General features: G+C 42.3%; 1 protein-coding gene across 2 annotated transcripts in view; it reads right to left on the bottom strand.

Moving 5' to 3' along the window:
* The window catches only part of LOC145348923 (cysteine and histidine-rich domain-containing protein 1-like), a 43,132-nt gene extending 22,650 nt beyond the window's left edge, over window positions 1–20,482 (bottom strand). Inside the window, exons 1-3 of one of the 2 annotated variants that reach the window (XM_080197012.1) lie at window positions 20,340–20,482; window positions 3,241–3,293; window positions 930–986 (exon numbers count right to left, since the gene is read on the bottom strand). In XM_080197012.1, the coding sequence (XP_080053138.1) occupies window positions 930–986; window positions 3,241–3,293; window positions 20,340–20,403 (174 nt within the window). In that variant the 5' untranslated portion in view covers window positions 20,404–20,482. Of the gene's footprint in view, window positions 1–929; window positions 987–3,240; window positions 3,294–13,579; window positions 13,741–20,339 lie in introns of those variants that run through there. The other variant, XM_080197011.1, reaches the window with a different exon arrangement.
* Between the last annotated feature and the right edge of the window lie 1,177 nt (window positions 20,483–21,659).

The raw sequence follows: 21,659 nt of genomic DNA, 5'->3' as shown, positions 1-21,659 counted from the left end.
GCATTCTTTCCAGCTATATCATAGTTTGGTATGGCTCTTGCTCTGTCCAAGACTGCAATAAATTATAAAGGGTTGTGAACGAAGCCCAGTCCCTTCATTCAAACCAACCTCCATTCCAATGACACCGTCTACACTTCCCGCTGCCTCACAAAAGCAACCAGCATAACCAAGGACCCCATGCACCTCGGACACACTCTCTTCCACCTTCTTCCATTGGGAAAAAGATGCAAAAGTCTGAGGTCACTTATCAACCAACTCAAGAACAGCTTCTTCCCTGCTGCCAGATTTTTGAATAGATCTACCTCACGTCAAGTTGATCTTTCTCTACACTCTAGCTATGACTGACACTACATTTTGATTTTTTTCCTCTCCTATGTACAGCATGCTTTGTCTGTTTAGTGAACAAGAAACAATAGTTTTCACTGTATACTAATACACATGACAATAATAAATCAAAAAATCTAAATTTTTGCGAAGTAGGAGGTAATCAAAAAGCAATGCTTGGATTTGATAAATGAAAGTAGTTGGTCACCCCAGACCAGTGATTGTAATCATATTTAAACTGGAACACAAATGCAAAGTTTTAGTAGTTAACATTTTGTATGTATATATAAATAAAACACTGGTAAGTTTAGATTTCTTCTTTGTGGCCCCAATGCAGGCTATCAGCAATCCAGGGAGGAAAAAAAAATCAAATGCATTCAGAAAGCAGTTTAATTTTGTACCAATTTATTTGTTATTTGTGTTAAGCCATATACTGGGACCAGACTTCATGTTGAATATAGTACCTCTGCTTTTAATGTCTATGCTTTGCCCCACAAAAGTTTCAGTATCAAACTTCCAGGCTGTCATGATGTCAGGAAGTAAAGGAGTTCAAATCGAACAGCAAAGGAATGAAAATATTTCAGCAGCAACTGAAAGAAACTTACCACAATACTCAAGAAATCTGAGAAATCTGTAGTGCGTCTCTTACAACAAGACCAACCCTGTGGAACAAAAAAACTTACAAGTCACATAATAATGCAAGCAATTGTTATTTGTGCTAAATTTACTTTAAAAGCATATCAGTCATGATCTCAGCATTTTGTATGCCAATGGTGGAAGTTTATAACTATTGAGATAGTTTCAGAAGAATGCCAGATTTAAAGGAAAATGCAAAATACTGATCTCAGGTGGAAAACCTTAAATTGTCTAATAATGACTTTGACTTTTACTGTATTGAGTCATATTGACCCTGATCTTAAACATAACCTGCAATTGAAGCAAAATAGCTTTTAAAATAAGAAGTACTGTCCAATGAGTTAGCCTGAATCCTAAATTAGGTCCATTTTGGCATCTTCAAATTACACTGCATCCTTCAGCTGGAGCTTTTTCGGGGAGCTCTACTTTAACATATTGTAATTACATTGTCGTGCACGCTAATTTCAGGCATCAGAATTATAGCGTGAAATTTCCCAAGCCAGCAAGTTACACCAAAATTAAATGGGAAAGTAATGTGCATTTTGTCACTGCCAATATAAATGAAAACCATGATGTTGGAAATGCAAGTTCTGTGTTAAAAACAGTATGGTTTAAATGAAAACAATGTGGCACATGAAGCTAAGTGGAGGGAGATGGCAGCGACATGAAGTGGCACCTCCACTGCCTTCAAGACAGCATACTTGCTTATTATATACAAAAGCACTTGTTGCTATGCCCATGCTGTCCTTCATTCAAGAGTTCACAAATTCTTAAATTTCTCTCAGGAATTGGAATGTAATGTTAATAAAAGAAACATTTATACAGGGTTCTCCATACAGAATACTTTGAAAAGCAATTTGCTAAAGGCAGCAAAGTTTTCAAAAGAATGTCTCAATTTTTGTATTGGCAAGCTAAGATAGTAGAGATAAATAATTGCTGCTACACAGGAGTTTTAATGAATGCTATTGTTCCATATTTTGTAAGAGCAGTGCCCCCATTCCCACAATAAGACTGAAATCCAAGAGATCCAGGTTCAAAAGACTGTGGCCCAGGAGGTGGAGGATTGTGGGTCACTGGTGAAAACATAGGAGCAGGAGACTCGAGAAGCAGAAGGAAATGGCACCTTGTCCTTTTCAATCACCTTCCCCTACTGAGCCAGCAGATGAGGACAAAGAAATAAAAACACTAAAGCCACTCTCCTCCCTTCATGGCACAAAGTGCTTTTCTTTGCCATCATCAGGCTCCATTCTGAGTCACCCAGCTTGCCCGCTGCAAGCATTACTGTGGAGATTTAGCTCTGGATTAAGCTAGCAAACTCATCAGTTCAATACTAATTCTGGGGGTAAAGGAGACTTGAACCAGACTGAAGGATATTAGCACTTTTCAAAGAGACTAGCTAAGGCAGCCATAAACTAACGAGTCATGAAGCTCCAAGCTGATATGCATAATTAGTGGGGGTCCATTATGGTGCTCAATACAAATATCAAGGGTGGGGGGGGGGGGGGGGGGCGGCGAATACTGGAATTGTGTCAACAAACACAGTAGGTGGTGGTTGAATTGTAGCACGCAACTCCCAATCAGGAGACAAATGGGGACCTGTAAGACTGCAACGCTCATGGCCTAGGATGAAAGATCAGAGGGCAGCTCAAATAATGGCAGTCTATCAAAAAGGTTAACTGACGCCTTTCAGGAATTGGCTCCTGTCAAGGGTGAGACTCTGGATTCAAAACCAACTGGAAGGAACACTGGTGCAGACAAAATGCCGATCACTTTCTGCGTCTAAGGGAACGATATCAATATTCCAGTAAGTATGATGCCACGTGCAGAACAGGCAGAATCGATTTCCCTCCTGAAGGGCAAGTAGCAACAGTCCCTTTATCTGCCTTGAGAAGAGATTCTACATAGTCCATCACTTAACATGGAAACTAAAATCCATAATTTCTCACTTCTATATAGTCTTCAGAATTGTCACCATTATTGAATTTAGTTTTATCGTTGTTGTAATTTTGTTTTGTACATAGAGACCTTAAAGTGGCAGTCCTACTGCTGTACCATAACTAGCATTTAACAGATGCGTTGCCTGATTTGGACAACCGGTAAGATCCAATTTTCCATGTTGATACTTATCACTTCAGTTGATCTTTTAAGAATAATAAAAAACTCTCATGCAAGTCATCTGTGTCATCACCTAATAGTCAACATTTCAACTTAGGCAGCCAACAACTGTACATAAACTATTCACTTCTTAAAACTGAATATTATAGCAAACAAATTTCCTACCTTCAGCGCATCATGAAACACAGGTACACCAGGGTGATACGTGCAAGCATTTTCTGAAAAAGAGAAAAATATCCATTGCTTACCCACTTAATGAAGCTATTTTAAGAAATTATTGCTGAGCTAGTGGAACTCCAGTGGCATTAATCATAGTAATTCATATAGCTTCCCAATGCCTCAGAAAATATCGAATGTCGCTTGAAACTGCGAGTCACATAGAAAATAGCAGGACAAGTCAAAAAGCTAAGCTTAAACCATGTTTTCATGGGCAGAGAAAGGTAGAGAGCTGTAAAGGTCGAGGGGAGAATTTAAGAGATTACTAATGAGTCAAGAGACAAACTGTGTGTGCCAATGGTCACTGAAGTGACCTCTCCATGGTGTATGCCTGAGGAGGGTCTTATTACATATACATAATTCCAGACATTAGGGCTAGTTAACATGGCTGCCAATGATGCAGCAGTGAAAACTGGGGATAGGAGAAGTGTCAGATTCAAAATACAGAGATCTTGGGAGGATTGCAGGACTGTAAGAGTGGATGAAGAAGAATTTGAAAACAAGGATGAGTATCATATAATTAAGGCATTGCCAGGCCTGGAGCCAACAACCTAAGTCAAGAGTACTGGGTAGTGCAAGAATGTTATACCATCTAATACATAAAGCATTATTCTGCTACAATTATGTTCATTTTAAACACTTAACACTAACGGCTCAGAGAAAACGTCCAGTACATTTCAACCCTTTAGATGGGTCTGCAAATAAGAAAATCAGTGTAATCAATAGCCTGTCCCAATTAAGTATACTTTTGCATGAAACCTCACCATTTCAGATTTCCCTATCTACATAGAATAATTTCACTGACATCATCCTCAGGCCTATTCGCAGCTCTACAAACAGTACGTAAATTGCATTCCAATCTGTGAACTTTCTAAAGAACTGCTTGTAGCAAGGAGAAAAAGAAGAAACATTAACTCCTGCTGCTGACCAGGAGTTAGGAACTAGTGCACATGTTGCACCCAACCTAAACCACCAGCTCCTACATTACAGAATAACTTTGGAATGCTGAACATAATTTAAGTTTCATAACAGCTGAAATAGAAAAGGAGCAATTGGATTTTTAAAATTGCACAAGTCTTACCACAATTTGCTTTGATGAGAAATAATCATGGATTGTAATAATACATTTTAAAGTTAGTATTTTGTACCATATTGCTACACAGTGTTGAATTCCATACTGTCCTGTACTGACACATGGATCTAAACTAAATACACAAAGACTGTCAAAATTCTCAACGAAATTGAACAGCACGCCTATGTTTGTATTACAAGTAATTGAGAAAATGAAACCCAATTAAGCAAAAAAAAGCTTGCAGGGAGGCAGCAAAAGTGCAATTTTATGACATCCTTTTTTCAGCAAAGTGAGGCCATAAAATCAGGAGTAAGTCAACAAAGGGGAACGGCGTGCATTTTCACAATAATTCTGATTTTACTTTAAAAAATTCCAGGTGCGATGTGAACTTCACCCAAAATGGGTAAGACATCAATTAGCATGCTTTGCACACATCTCAATACAATTAACATGCTATACTCTCAATCATCCCACCTCACTAACCTTAATGGCCTCATTGGGGGCAGCTCAGACCAGCGAGGAAAACATCTGTTCTATAAAAGTCTGCACTGAGGATGGGGTATTTAGGGTGCAAAGTGCCACTCATGGGATCCTGCCTCTTGACCTAGCACTGAAAGCAGGCAGCCTCAGGACATTCCGGGAGGGGGTCAGCTTGAACTTCTCTTTCTTGCACTAATTGCGTAAGTTACCAGATTTGGAGTCACTGAAAGAAATAGATCCAAAACTCTCCTGTTTTCATGCTCATTCTGAACTTCGAAATTTGTTTTTCAAAAGATTGCAAACCTCCCCGCCCCCACGGTGTCTCATTTATGTTCCCAAACACAAATATTGCTGGAGTCCAGATCTCCAAAAATTAAGAACACCCACTGTCTTGAATTCTTTTTCACTAGCCCTTGTGATCTCAGACAGCAATAAATAATTCAATTGTAAACTCACATTTTACGAAATTAGAGTCAGGTTCCAAGGATAAATAACTACAGGGACTGCATTCTAATCTGTGAACTTTCTAAAGAACTGCTTGTAGAGAAAAAAAATGTTACATTAACTCTTGCTGCTGACAAGGAATTAGGAACAGGTGCAGGTAGGATGTAGGAAATATGTTGAATCAAAAGAAAAGAATCCAGGTGACCAGTGATCCCCTTTATCCAAGTGAAATCTCTGTATAGTATCTCCTTAAGTTACGAAGGTTGACTCAAATTTTGTTCTCTAAGAATCAATTACTAATAAAAAATCTTGCAACACTAACATGCACATTTTTACTTAAAGCCAAGGGATCATATAGTACCTCGTGATTTCTTTTTTAAACATGCAGTGAGTTATTTTCCACTGTGTTTTCTTTATTTAGATGGTTCAATTGCAAGGTTGTGAATCAGTTGTCAAGAAATCAAAAGTGGTGGCCTTCGGTGATAGAGGCAAAACTATTTCCTATGATAAGCGAACAGCAGTCTCCTCTCAGTAGCTATCATATTTCCCCAACATCACCTAGCAATAGTTTTCTGAAGCACCAACTATAAAACTGATTCACCTCTTGGTCTGTAGACCCTACTAAGTGGATGCTTGTGGGAAGGAGACCTTCAGTGACAGAGCCACCAATCTATCCCTTCTCAAAAGAACAAAGAACAACACAGCACAGGAAACAGGCCCTTCGGCCCTACAAGTCCACGCTGCCCATTTTAACACTCAGTGAGTGCCTCATAAAAGTCTTTTGCCTACGACTTTTGTCTACATCTCTTGAACTCCACAATAAAGGGGTGCAAATTTAGAGAATTATATGTGCGCCAGATTAAGGGAGGTCCAATTTAGGGACAATTTATTAACAACAATCAGCCTAAAAGCATGTTTTGGGGGTGTGGGAGGAAACCTGAGCACCCGGAGAAAACCCACGCAAGCATGGGGAGAATGTGCAAACTCCCACAGACACCAACCCAAGTTGGAGATTCAACCCGGGTCCCCGTATCTGCACAGCAAACAGCGATAGGCACTGAGCTGTCATGTTGCCCGTCAATTGGTCCACTTTAAGCGTACACTAACGATGTGAAGCACTAGGCAACTCTCGTAGCAACATCCAAGAGCAGCCCTCGCACGACCCACCGCGTGTATGCCCCTTGTTGGCCAACAAGGCGGACCGAATCACCTGTGGATGTAAAAAAGAGACAATCAATAAACACACACAGCCTATACAGACATTCATGGAAGATCCCCAGTAGCTCCAATGTAAGAGACAGGTGAGCCATAAAATATGTTGGATGGCCCATAGGAATCTACTGATTCCCAGGGACGTCCTGAGGCTCTTCATCCTTAACTAGAACATTCTTCTGTATCCCTCCATCTCAAGTCTGCTCATGTGCCTATCTAGGTAAACCTTAAACAACTCTAGCCTGCCTGCCTCCTCCACCACCACCCTACTTGGCAGTGCATTCCAGGCCCCCACAACCCTCTGTGTGAACAACTTATGATGTGGATGTGCCAGCGTTGGACTGGGGTAAACACAGTAAAAAGTCTGACAACACCAGGTTTTAGTCCAACCGATTTATTTGATAGTAAGCGCACAAGCTTTCAAGGTTTCCCTCTTCGTCAGGTGAATGGAGAGTTCTGGCCTCAGACAGAGCATATAAAGCACAGACAGTTTAGAGATTACTGATTAGAATGCGAATCTTTACACCTAACCTGCTGTTCAAGTCCTAAAGTGGCCGACAATGTGAGTGGAAGGAGCACTGATCACAGGTTAAAGTGATGTGTATCGTCTCCAGACAGCACGTGAGTGAGGTTTTGCAAACCCAGGCACCTTCACGACAGCGCAGAGTCGCTGAGCAGAGACGGATAGCCAAGTTCTGCACACATGAGGACGGTCTCAACAGGGATCTTGGGTTCATGTCACACTATCTGTAACCCCCGTGACTTGCCTGGGTTTGCAAAACCTCACTCACTGTGCTGTCTGGAGACAATACACATCTCTTTAGGACTTGAACAGCAGGTTAGGTGTAAAGATTCACATTCTAATCAGTAATCTCTAAACTGTCTGTGCTTTATATGCTCTGAGGCCAGAACTCTCCATTCACCTGACGAAGAGGGAAACCTCGAAAGCTTGTGCGCTTACTATCAAATAAATCGGTTGGACTAAAACCTGGTGTTGTCAGACTTTTTACTGCGAACTTACACTAACATCTGAATTATACCTCACCCCTCTCACCCTAAGCCTGTGACCCCTCATGATTTTCATATCCAACCTGGGAAAAAGCTTCCCACTGTTCAGTCTATGACCTTCAGTCTTATACACCTCTATTAGGTCTCCCCTCATTCTCTGTCTTTCCAGGGAGAACAACCCCAATTTGCCCAATCTCTCCTCATAGCTAAGACCTTCCATACCAGGCAGCACCCTGGTAAACCTCCTCTGCCTCTCTCTAAGGTCTCCGCGTCCTTCCGGTAGTGCGGCGACCAGAACTGGACACAGTACTCCAAATGTGGTCTAACCAATGTTGTATACAACTGCAACATTAGACGCTAGCTTTTATAGTCCATACCCCTTCCTATAAAAGGGAAGCATACCATATGCCGTCTTCACCACCTTCTCCACCTGTAATGCCACCTTCAAGAATTTGTGAACCTGCACACCTAGGTCCCTCTGTGTTTCTATATTCTTAACAGTCCTACCATTTATTGTACAACTCCCCCCTACATTGTTTCTTCCAAAATGCATCACCTTGCATTTCTCTGAATTAAATTCCATCTGCCATTTCTCCACCCAATTTACCAGCCTATCTATATCCTGCTGTATTGTCCAACACTGTTCACCACTATCAGCAAGTCCAGCCATCTTTGTGTCATCTGCAAACTTGTTGATCACACCAGTTACTCCCTCTTCCAAATCATTTATATATATTACAAATAGCAGAGGTCTCAGTACAGAGCCCTGCGGCACACCACTAGTCACAGACCTCCAGCTAGAAGAAGATCCTTCCATTGCTACCCTCTGCCTCCTGTTGCCAAGCCAGTTCTCAATCCATTTAGCCACCTGTCCTTGTATCCCACGGGCCTTAACCTTTTTCACCAACCTGCCATGAGGGACTTTATCAAACACCTTACTGAAATCCACAGACGACATCCACGGCTCGTCCTTCGTCAACCGTTTTTGTCACCTCCTCAAAAAATGCTACCAGATTTGTAAGGCACAACCTCCCCTTTACAAAGCCATGTTGCCTGTCACTAATCAGATTGCTGTGTTCTAGATGCGTATACATCCTAAGAATCCTCTCTAACAACTTCCCTACCGCTGACATCAAGCTCACCGGCCTACAATTACCCAGGTTATCCCTACTACCCTTTTTAAACAACGGTACCACATACGCTATCCTCCAATCCTCTGGGACCTCACCTGTGTCCAACGAGACAAAGATTTCCATCAGAGGCCCAGCAATCTCATCTCTTGTCTCCCTGAGCAGCCTAGGATAAATGCCATCAGGCCCCGGAGATTTGTCAGTTGTAATGTTACCTAAAAACCCTAACACTTCCTCCCATGTAATGGAGATCTTCTCCAACACGTCGACAATTCCCTCCAAGACACTTCCAGGCAACAAGTCCCTCTCCTTTGTGGATACTGATGCAAAGTATTCATTCAGGATCTCCCCCATTCCCTCGGGCTCTAAACATAGTTCCCCTCCTTTGCCCCCAAGAGGACGGATTTTTTTCTCTAACAACGCTTTTGTTCCCAACATATGAATAAAATGTCTTTGGATTATCCTTAATCTTGTCTGCCAACACCATTTTGTGCCCCCTTTTCGCCCTAACTCCCTGTTTGAGTTCCTTCCTACTCTCTCTGTATTCTTCCAAAGCTCTCTCCATTCTCAGTTGCCTGGACCTAACATAGCCTCTCTTTTTCTGATCAAGTCCTCAATATCTCTAGTTATCCTTGGCTCTATAATCCTACCTTTCCTATCCTTCCTCTTTACAGGCACATGTCTGTCCTGCAGCCTTACCAGTTGTCCCTTAAAAAACATTTCCTTATTACACTTCTGTTATAGCACAAGGCTGAGGATACACCAGCCAAATGGTATTTTGGTACAGTGTAAAACTATGGAAATATGGAAGACAGTATATGGATAAATATCATTTTAGTTAGCATCATAACGTTTTATCATTGCTTTATGTCTCAGGTCTCTTATTTATATTTGTTCCACACACTTGTGGTTAGGAATTCTGACATTCTAATCCAGAAATGCCCCTGTCCCAAGCATTTGGGGCAAGAGGTTACATAGTGGATAGAAATGGGTTTGAGTTTTGATATTAAGAAGTAATACCAGCGACATGTTTTATTATGTGAAAAATCATGAAGATCCCAAAGTCTGGGTCATTGCAGTAGAAGCAGCCAATCAAGTCCTTGGTTCTCCAGTTTCTTACTCAATAGCTCTGCAAGTACCTAGCCAATTTGATCATCTCCATTTCCACCAACCACTTGGGTACATCTCCTTGCATCTCTTGTCCAAAACCATAAAGCTTTGTTACTAAGTACCATCAGCTGATGGGGAGAGTTTCTGCATACCTTGTCCAAATCTGTCATATCTTGTAGACCACCGATCAAATCTCCCCTCAATCTCCTTTGTTTTAAGGAGAACCTCACCTTAAATCTAATCTCATAGCTAAAATCTCTCAGTGGTTCATCCTTCAGTCCTGGAATCATTCTGATAAACCTCTTCTGCACCTTCTAATGGATTCCATCATCATTCCAAAAGTGTTCTGAATAGGAACAAGACTCTAGTTGTGTTGTGTAAAATCTTTATAAAGGTTTGCATAACTTCCTTGCTTTTGTACTCAATGTTTCTCATATGCTTTGTGAGCCACCCTTTCAATATATCCTGTCACCTTCAAAGCTCCAAGAACATGCAACCCCAGGTCCATTGTCCCTCCAACTCTAGAAGAGTGAAATTTTCATCTCTCCTTATCTTTTCTGAAAAACATATCACTTCACATTTCACTGCTAAATTTTACGTGCCACTTGTCTTTGGTATTGTTATGACTGCTAGGCTTCATAAGTGTGTGTTTTAAACTGTCTCTTTTAATTCGAGGCAAAAGAAATGGTGCAAGTTGTGTTGCCTTCGCCTGGTGTAAGCCCATGTGACATGCTTTCCACAGGAAAGCACATGTGGCCCAGGTCAAAGTGTATTCAAAAACAGATGCAAGCTTTACACTTAGACACTAAAGAAAAGGCAGCTAGTCTTGCTGATTGTCTCATTTTGAGAGTCTGATGAAAGGAACTGGGGAGAGGGAAACCACAACAGTTGCTTGTTATGCTGGGCAGCAGAAAAAGGACTGCTACTAGATTAGCCACACAGTGGAGAACTAGCGAGGAAGAAATCCACAATCCAGGAAACAAGGAATTTGAAATGTTAGAGAACATGGAATCTTAAGAAGGGTTGCGTGAAAGCAAAATACTGCAAATGCTGAATGAATTAAGCCAGAGGGAGGCTCTCTACACAGATGCTGCCTAAGTTGAGTATTTCCAGCATTTTCTGTTTTTGAGTGAAGATTTGGTTCAAAAGGCCACTGTCAGATTCACATTGAAGAAGAGAGAAGGGATCCTGAAAACACTGGAGGAGTTTGACTTTAAACTTAAAACTATGCATCCATGAAGAGTTTGGTATAATGAGGTTTTCAGTTGCATTAATCTAAAGGGGAGATAACTTCTATGTGGTTTAGTATATTAGTTGTGTATTAAGTAACATTCAATCAATCCTCACTTGGTAGTACAGAACTTGAGTAGTGCTGATAAAAGAAATGTGCTGTCGAAGCATCAGGACAAATGCAACTGATGCAAGAGAACAACAATCTACACTGCATGAGGGTCCTGATTCGTTGGTAAGAGGACGTGCATACAGACATTACCATCACCATTCTGACTTGGAAATATATCACCGTTCCTACACTGTCATTGGGTCAAAATCCCCAACAGAACTGTGGGTGTATCTAGATCTCAGGAAATGCAGTGGCTCAAGAAGGCAACTCACCATCACCTTCGCAAGGGCAATTAGGGATAGGCAATAAATGCTGACCTAGCCAGCAACACCAACATTCTGTAAATGAATAACACAAGTTAACTGCCAAGATTCTTGGTCTTGTGTTGATAAATGAAAGACGAAGCACTTTGACAGCATACCTCTATTTAGTTAGTACTGATTTCAGTTTGTTGCCTACTGAAGGTTTAAAATGTAAAATCTTGTTATGTGATCTTTTGCGCCGATTGCTGGGAAGTTCTAAATATTTTAAAAATATTGTTCTTTATTGGGATTGCAACAATGCCACTGAGAAATTTTAAAATTCTATTCCAATATCCAAATCATATCAAAAAAAGCAACAATCCCGGTGGTCACCCTTGGAGAACACCAGTTTTTTACATGGTCCTTCCCTTACAAGTCCGAGATCAGTCCAGCTGACTTTTCCAATCTTAAGCAAAGCCAGCATATCACATCCATACTGCCTAACAACTTCACCCCATCCATTACTTCTATCATCTTGACTTCTACAGATACTCTGTCAGCATCCTCTTCCTCAAAAGTCTCTACAAAGTACTCATTAACTGCCAAGCACATTTCACCATCTTTGCCCCCTACTAGTGCCACCCCACCCTACTGTTGGCATGTAATTAGTAACGAGTGGAAGACTTTTGGATTACTTTTTACACTAACTGCCAGTCTATTCTCAGGCCTGATTCCCACTTGAAGAATTCACTGGCACACATCCTACACTTTTTTTGATTCATTATATTCTCTACCTTCCTCAACAGAACATAAGAAATAGGAGCAGGAGTAGGCCATCTAGCCCTTCGAGCCTGCCCCGCCATTCAATAAGATCATGGCTGACCTGTCATGGCTCAGTTCCACATTCCCGCCCTCTCCCCATAACCCTTAATCCCCTCTTATCAAAAACCCATCAACCCGCGTCTTAAAAATATTTAGCGAGGTAGCCTCCACCACTTCAACGGGCAGAGAATTCCAGAGATTCACCACCCTTTGAGTGAAGAAGTTCTTCCTCAACTCTGTTCTAAACCGTCCCCCCTTTATCTTGAGGCTGTGCCCCCAGTCCTACTGTCCTTTCTGAGCAGGAATAGTCTCTCCACCTCTATCCTATCCATCCCATTCATCATCTTATACATCTCAATGAGATCTCCCCTCATTCTTCTAAACTCTAACGAGGGCAAGCCTAGTTTATTCAGCCTCTCCTCATAGCTCAACTCCCTCAACTCCAGCATCAGCCTAGTAAACCTCCTCTGCACTCCCTCCAAGGCCAAAATATCCTTGCGTAAGTACGGCGCCCAAAACTGCACACAGTACTCCAGCTGAGGCCTCACCAATGCCCTATACAGCCGCAGCAAGACCTCCCTACTTTTATATTCAATCCCCCTCGCTATGAAGGCCAGCATCCCATTCGCCTTCCTGACTACCTGCTGCACCTGCAAGCTGGGTTTTTGCGACTCATGCACCATCGCCTACTGCATCAACCACCAGGAAACTCTAGCTTTGGTTACCCCACTTTTCCATCTTAATGGAATGTACCTAGTGGGTGCCTGAAACATTTCATTAGGATTTTTTGAAACTTCATTTACATTTTTACATTAACTAAATCCTCCCCAACCAATTAAAGTTAGCTTTCTTCTAATCTAGAAATTCAACTTTAGATTGTTCCTTGCTCTTCAATATTAATCTAAACCTCATATTACTACTCTTCTTCCATTCATTTGGCCCACATCATTCCCTAGCACCTGACCCCCCCCCCTTCCTAGATGGAAAAGAGCACACTAAAATCAAGGAAGCTGTCCTGAACACATTTCAGAAATCCCATCTCTGCCTTATCCTGTACTCTAAAACTTTCCTAATCAATATTTGGATTGGACACCAATCCCTCCACCTTCTAGGCCTTGCACACCTGTGATCTCTCTTTAGGCGTGCTCCTCTGTTTCTCTCGTATTTGTTGCTCTATAGAACATTGCCAAATGAAGGATATCCCATCACACTCCAGACTTGTACATCGTGGATTGTAAAGGCATCTTGGGGAATCAGGCGAGTTGCTCACCACTGAATTCACTGACCTGCACTTGCAGCCACAACGGAAGCAAACCAAGGGGATATCCTTTGGGTTTGGAGGCGGGTTTCCTCCCTGTCCCAGCCGGGCCCTCACCAGTTCACACTCAGCCCCAACATTACAACTCGGGTTCCCCCTCCGTCTTACCGTCGTTGTTTTGCTCGGGATTAAAACGCTGTCCGCAGCCTTTGTTGTAACACAAGACAGACATTTCCCTCCAGGAGGCTGTAAGAGTGAATCTGAAAGCTACCCGGCCGCCGCTCTGATCCAGCAGCTACCGCCTCCGCTCCACGCTCCCTCCTCGGCAATCTCCGGATATTCTCGGCCGCTTCTCGAACATTCCAGCGGCCTCTCGGCTGGCGGAACTAGGACCGCGCGTGCGCAGAGATCCGGCAGTGTTCTAGAACCTGTCAGTGGACTGGCTGATAGTGGGAGTTGTGACTAAATAGCAGCACTATTTTTTAATGGGTGCTGTTTGATTTATTTTTATTTTGAGGTTTCAGCTCTGGAGAGACGAAATTAGGGATAATTAGCATCATAGATTCTAATCGCAGAAATCATTGAACCCCTACAGTGCAGAAAGCCCATTCAGCCCATCAAGCCTGCACCAGCAGCAATCCCATACAGGACCTAACCCTGTAGCCAAAGAGATTTATCCTACTTGTCTACCTAACACTAAGTGACAATTATAAATGGCCAATCAGCCTAACCAGCACATCTTGAGTTTGTAAGTTATAAGTTTCTTATTAGTGTCACAAGTAGGCTTACATCAACACTGAAATGAAGTCACTGAAAATTCCATAGTCCCCACACTCCGGCGCCTGTTCAGGTACACGGAGCAAAAATTTAGCATAACCAATGCATCTCTGAACTGTGGGAGGAAACCACGCAGACACGGGAGACTGTGAAAATTCTACAGGCAGTCATTCAAGGCTGGAATTGAACCCAGAAAAATAAGGAAGAAAGGAGGAGGGCAGCAATATTAAAAAGGAACAGAAGCAGGAAATATTGGAAAATCTCAGCAGGTTTGACAGAAACTGTGGAGAGGGAATAATGTCAGCATTTTAAGTCAGAATAACCCTTCATCAAAGCTGTTTCTGTTTTTGCATTTTCTGCTTTTGTTTCAAATCTGCAGTATTTTGCCTTCATCTCAGTAGAGGTTTACAGCATGAAAGAGGCCCTTCGGCCCAACTTATCCATGCCACCTTTTCTGTTAAATGCCTAATCTAATACCAATTGCTTGCATTTGGCCCATATCTCTCTATAACCATTTTACCCATGTAACTGTCTAAATGTTTTTTAAAAGACAAAATTGTACCTCTACTACTACCTCTGGCAGCTTGTTCCAGACACTCCACCCTCTGAAAAATTGCCCCTCTGCCCTCTCAGCTTAAAACTATGCCCTCGCGTTTCAGATTCCCCTTTCTTTGGGAAAAGATATTGACTATCTAGACAATCTATGACCCTCATTATTTTAGAGGCATCTATAAGATCACCTCTTAAGCCTTCTACGCTCCAGAGAAAAAAGTCCCGTCCATCCAGCCTCTCCTTATAATGCAAACCAAGTGCCAATAGCATCCTACTAAATCTTTTCTGCACTCTTTCTAGTTTAATAATATCCTTTCTATATTAGGGTGACTAGAATTGCACACAGTATTCCAAGTGTGGCCTTACCAATGTCTTGTACAACTTCAACAAGATGTCCCAACTCCTGTATTCAATGTTCTGACCGATGAAACCAAGCACACTGAATACCTTCTTCACCAACTCTAGCACCTGTGACTCCACTTTCAAGGGGCTATGAACATGTACCCCTAGATCTCTTTATTCTGTAACTCTTCCCAATGCCCTACTATTGAGTAAGTCCTGCCCTGGTTCAATCTACCAAAATGCATCACCTCGCTTTTATCTAAATTAAACTCCATCTACTATTCGTCAGCCTACTGGCCCAATTGAACAAGACTAGGTAAAATGTTTTTTCAGAGAACCAGTGCAGACTTGATGGGACAAATGGCCTTCTGCACTGTAGAGATACTGTGATTCTGTAAAATAGGCTAGAAAGGTTTGTGTGAAGAAGGAAAGGGAGAAGAAGTGTCACAGGATGTCAAGATTGGATTGGACGGAACCTGGGAACCCAATGGGGAGTCAGCTGTACGGTTGTTCTCAGTCTTACCGATGAAGAAACTCTATTAGCTCTTTGTACTTAGCTTTTGAGGTGAAAGGATCAGGAGAAAAGGGATTGAGAAAATGAGTTCTTGGTTGTCCTCAGCCTCCCCGATGGAGAGGTCAGCAGGTGAAGCACTCAGTACAGACATCCTTCCATCAAGATAAGCGACATGCAGCAAATCAAATCTGTTAGAGATGGGGTAGCTTCATACGGTGCACTTTTATTGATGTCTGTGTGATATGTGGTTACTAAAAGTAATGCTAGTAGTGGAGAGGAACAACATCCTGGAGTAGCCAAGAATAGAAATTATTTAGTAGAGCTAAGGAACAAAAGATACCATTATAATACTGGGCGTATTCTATAGGCCACCAATTAATGGGAGAGTTGCAACAACTATTGTGTAGCTATATAGAGGCTTTAATTATCCCAATATAGAGTAGCGTAATAGTATAAAAGGGCAGAGAGGAAGAAGTTTCCAAAACGTGTTCAGGGAAATTTTGTGGATCAGTATATACAGCCCAACGAGGAAGGCCATATTGCTGAGTCTTGTTTTGGGAGATAAAGTGGGTTAAGTATCAGTTGGGGAATGTTTATGGGACAGTAGTCACATTATCAAAAGGTTTAGGTTAGCTACAGAAAAGGAACAATACAAAATGAAAATTAATTGGAGGAAGCCCAATCTCAGTGGCTCAAGAACAAATCTGGTCCAGATAAACTGGAAACAAAAATTAGCAGGAAAAACTAACAGAATAACAGGCCATCTTTAAAAAGCTGAGTTTATATGTCTTTTACAGACATAGGAATAATAAAAGGAGTGAGGCCAACAAATGAAAAAGTTAGTTTCGTTAATAACTTTTAGTTGCCCAATTAGGCTACTTCAACAAGACATCCCAACTCCTGTATTCAATATTCTGACTGATGAAACCAAGCATGCTGAATACCTTTTTCACCACTCTGGCCACCTGTGACCAAAAAAAAAAGCCATTTATGCAAGAAGATGGAAGGCATGACTGTGGTATTTCACATAGCACTTCGCACCTGTCTTTACCAAGAAAGAGGATGTTGTCAAAGTCATTGTGAGAACAGGTTCTTGAAATACTGGATGGGCTCGAAACAAATGACAGAGATGGTATTAGAAAGGCTAGCTGTATTTAAATCATCCAGACCAGATCTGATAATCTGAGGGAAGTAAAGGTGAAAATCACAGAGTCGCTGGCAATAATCCTCCAGTAGGTAATGGTGTGATAGTTGAGGACTGGAGAGTTGCAAACGTTACATGTGACAATTCTTTTTTGCAGTGAAGTGATAGTTTTCCTGGCAGGATGAGGAGAGGCTGAAGTGTACCATCTTAAAAAAGTAGAGTACTTGTGGATATAAATTATTTAAGTTTAATAAAGCATACAAGATCCTGGGCTTTATAAATAGGGGCATAGAGTACAAAAGCAAGGAAGTTATTGTGAAACTTTATAAAATGCTGGTTCGGCCTCAATTGTATCCACTGTGTCCAATTGTAGGCACCACACTTTCAAGGATCTGAAGTCATTAGACACAGTGAAGATTTACAAAAATGGCTGTACGGATGAGGTACTTTTAGTTATGTGAATATATTGGAGAACATGAGGCTATACTACAAGGCAAAGTTGACATGAGATTTGACAGAGGTGTTCAAAACCATGAAGGGTCTGAAGAAGACAAACAGGGAGAAACTTCCCACTGGCAGATGGTTTCAAGAACTAGATCAAAATGGTTAAAAAAAAACCCAAATTACATACGGATTTACTGAACTTTTGAACAAGACCTGTGGTTTTAAAAATGGACATTATAGGCCACAGCCATCTTTCTTGGCAAGTACCACTGATGTTAAATTTGCCAGGGCTGCATGTTGCGATCCTGGGTTGAATGCTGCCTTAATGGTGAGGGTACATACACTCACCTCATCTTTGAGGTTTAGATTATGTGTGTAGTCCTGTGATGAGATCAGGAGCTGAGAATCATTCTGTATCATTCAGATTATTGATGCAGCATCACTTGCTCAGAATTATAGAAAAACAAGGCAATCACATCCTGTTTTTAGACAGGGATTCATCAAAAGTACAAAAGCCATTCAGAAACTAAATGTCATCTCCTGGGGGCTGATTAGCATCCCAGCAGGAAAGAGATCCCGTGAACAATGTTCCAGACCGATGTTCCATCCTGGAATAAAAGCCAACTGCAAAACTTAGTGTGTGGATCACAGGAGGAAAGACAGCAGCAGAATCCTGCAAAAGGTTTTGCAGGCAACTGTCATTGCTGAAGTCCACATCGTTGCTGAAGTAAACCAGCAGGGCAGCTTCTCAGCAAAATCGCAGAATATAAGAATCTCAAAACTGGCTATCACCAGCACTACTGGAATCACAAATGGACATGTCAAGACTGATTCATTTTTTAAAAACTTTTGGACTCAATTCTCATTTCTAGTTTGTGCAAATATACGCGCATGTGCTCTATCGCTCTTCTTGCATTTAGAATCATACAACATAGAATCCCGACAGTACAGAAAGAGGCCATCGAGTCTGCACCGACCACAATCCCACCCAGGCCCTGTACCCTGTAAGCCTACATATTTACCTTGCTAATCCCCCTAACCTATGCATCCTGGGACACTAAAGAGCAATTTAGCATGGCCAATCAACCTAACCCGCACATCTTTGGACTGCAGGAGGAAACCAGAGCACCCTGGAGGAAACCTACGCAGACATGGGGAGAATGTGCAAACTCCACAGATGGTGACCCAAACCAGGAATCGAATCCAGGTCCCTGGAGCTGTGATTCAGCAGTGCTGCCATTAGCTATTTAGTAGCAAATAAACTCACTCTCTTTAAATTAGCTCCTTTTAAAACAGAAATATATTGGGCTGGGAAAAGGTATCCAAGGGATCCTTTGAAAATTAATCTTATTGCAAGTAATAAAGAGGACTGAATGAAGAAAGGGAACCAGCTCATCCCTCCTCACCCAGGGCAACTGGGAATATACCATCTGGAATTTAACAAATTGAGGGACCTTATCTGGGATAACAAATCTGGGGAATCTCACTTGGGAACAAGTCGAAAATAGCAGATCCAAAAGGCAGATTTAATTGTAGCTATCAAAAGGGAACAAAGGAATTATCTGAATAGAAACATTTCTACTGTTACGGAGAAAAAGGGTAGAGGGTAGGGAAGTTGCTCTTTCAGAGAGCAGACATGGGCACGACAGGCCAAATGACTACCATCTGATTCTTTAAACTTAATTTACGGGATGTGGATATTGCTGGCTAGGCCAGCATTTATGCCCATCCGTAACTGGCCTTGAGAAGTCGGTGTGAGCTGCTTCCTTGGACTGTAATCCTTATGGTGTAGGAACATTTAACGTAAGTTCCAAGATTTTGACCCAGTGATAGTGAAGGAATGGCAATACGTTTCCACATCAGTATGGTGAGTGACATGGAGTGGAACTTCCCTTGTCCTTGAAGATGACAGCAGTCATGGATTGGAAGGTGCCTTCATGTGTGATGCTACACACTGCTGTGACTGTGCATCAATAGTAGAGGAAACAGAAAAAATAGAAGCATAGAAACCCCACAGTACAGAAAGAGGCCATTCAGCCCATTGAGTCTGCACCGACCACAATCCCACCCACACCCCACCCCCATATCTCTACATTTACCCACTAATATCTCTGACCTACACATCTCAGGACAGTAAGGACAATTTTTAGCATGACCAATCAATATAACCCCACACATCTTTGGACTGTGGGAGGAAACCAAAGTACCTAGAGGAATCCCACACAGACACGAGGAGAATGTGCAAACTCCACACAGACAGTGACCCAAGCCAGGAATCGAACCCTGGTACCTGGAGCTGCGAAGCAGCAGTGCTGACCACTGTGCTACCGTGCTGCCCAAAAATACTTTTTTGTGGAAGGTGTGCCAATCTAGCAGGTGGCTTTATCCATTATGGTGTTGAGGTTCTTGAATCTTGTTGGCACTACAATCATCTAGGCAAGTGGACAGTATTCCATCTCACTCCTGACTTTTGATTTAGAGGCAGGCTTCATGGAGTCAGGAGACAAGTTACTCACAGTATTCCTAGTTACGTACCTGCTCTAGTACCGGAGTTCGATTCTCAGCTTGGGTCACTGTCAGCGCGAAGTCTGTATGTCCTCCCCTGTCTGCTCTGGTTTCCTCCCACAGTCTGAGAGACATGTTGGCTAGATGTATTGGCCACACTAAATTCTCCCTCAGTGTACCTGAACAGGTGCCAGAGTGTGGCGACTAGGGAATTTTCACAGTAACTGAACTGCTGTGTTAAAGCCTACTTGTGACAATAATAAATAAAAATTTAAAGGGCCAACACAGTTCAGTTTCTGGTCAATGTTAACCATGGGATGTTGATATTGGGAGATTCAGCTTTGGTAATATCATGGGCGAAAAGTTTTCATTATTAGCTCCTAAGCAAACGTATGTACATAATTCTTAATGACTGAAAACTCCAAGATTATCTATAAATCACACAATAATCAGAGTTAAAATACAACTTAAAACCAAGGCTCGGTGCAATTCTAATTTATTATTCCTTTTATTGATAGTGAAAATGAACGGAAGCGAACCAAAGGGATATCCTTTGGGTTTGGAGGCGGGTTTCCTCCCTGTCCCAGCCGGGCCCTCACCAGTTCACACTCAGCCCCAACATTACAACTCGGGTTCCCCCTCCGTCTTACCGTCGTTGTTTTGCTCGGGATTAAAACGCTGTCCGCAGCCTCTGTTGTAACACAAGACAGACATTTCCCTCCAGGAGGCTGTAAGAGTGAATCTGAAAGCTGCCCGGCCGCCGCTCCACGCTCCCTCCTCGGCAATCTCCGGATATCCTCGGCCGCTTCTCGAACATTCCGGCGGGCTTTCGGCTGGCAGAACCAGGACCGCGCGTGCGCAGAGAGCCGGCAGTGTTCTAGAACCTGTCAGTGACTGGCCGAGAGTGGGAGCAATGCGTTGACTGGCCGATAGTGGGCGCACTGCCATTGACTGGCTGAGAATGGGAGCACTGCCATTAACTTGCTCCTAGTCAGAATTGTGACAAATAGCAGCACTCACTGCATTTTTTTTAATGATGCTGTTTGATGAGTTTTATTTTGGGGTCCCAGTTACGCTTGAATAGACGAATTAGGAAAAGTAGCAGATCATTTGGACCCCTGAGTCTCCTCCACCATTCAATAAAATTATGGCTCATCCAACTGTGGCTTCAACACCACTTTCCTGCCAACACCGATACCCTCTGACTCGCTTGTTAGTCATTAATCTATCTACCTCTGCCTTAAAAATTCTCCAAGAGCAGAATCTTTACAGAAATCGGCATATGATCCGTTAAAGTCCAACAGGTTTATTTGATAGTAAGCGCCACAAGTTTTTGGAACACGCTGTTCCTTCATCAGGTGAGTGGAGAGTTCTGTTCAGAGACAGGGCATATAAAGGCACACACAGTTTACAGGATACTATTAGAATGCAAGTCTTTACAGCTAACCTGCTATTTAAGTCTTAAAGACACAGACAATGTGAGTGGAGATAGCATTTAGTGTAGGTTAAAGAGATGCGTATTGTCTCCAGATAGGACAGTAAGTGAGATGTTGCAAGTTCAGGCAAGTCATGGGGGTTACAGATAGTGTGACATGAACCCAAAATCCCGGTTGAGGCCGTTCTCACGTGTGCAGAACTTGGCTATCAGTTTCTGCTCAGCGACTCTGCGCTGTCGTGTATCGTGAAGGCTGCCTTGGAGAATGTTTACCCGAAGATCAGAGGCCGAATGCACGTGACCGCTGAAGTGTTCCCCAACAGGAAGGGGACAGTCTTGCCTCATGATTGTCGAGCAGTGTTCATTCATCCGTTGTCATAGTGTCTGCATGGTCTCCCCAATGTACCATGCTTTGGGACATCCTTTCCTGCAACATATTAGGTAGACAACGTTGGCCGAGTTGCAAGAGTATGTGCCGTGTACCTGGTGGATGGTATTCTCATGTGAAATGATGGCTTCCATGTTGATGATCCGG

Source organism: Carcharhinus amblyrhynchos, chromosome 10 (assembly GCF_965287045.1).
Source record: "Carcharhinus amblyrhynchos chromosome 10, sCarAmb.v2.hapA, whole genome shotgun sequence".
Classification (NCBI taxonomy): Eukaryota; Metazoa; Chordata; class Chondrichthyes; order Carcharhiniformes; family Carcharhinidae; genus Carcharhinus; species Carcharhinus amblyrhynchos.
The sequence above is the reverse complement of the archived record's forward strand: the minus strand, read 5'-3'. Positions and strand labels throughout refer to the sequence as shown.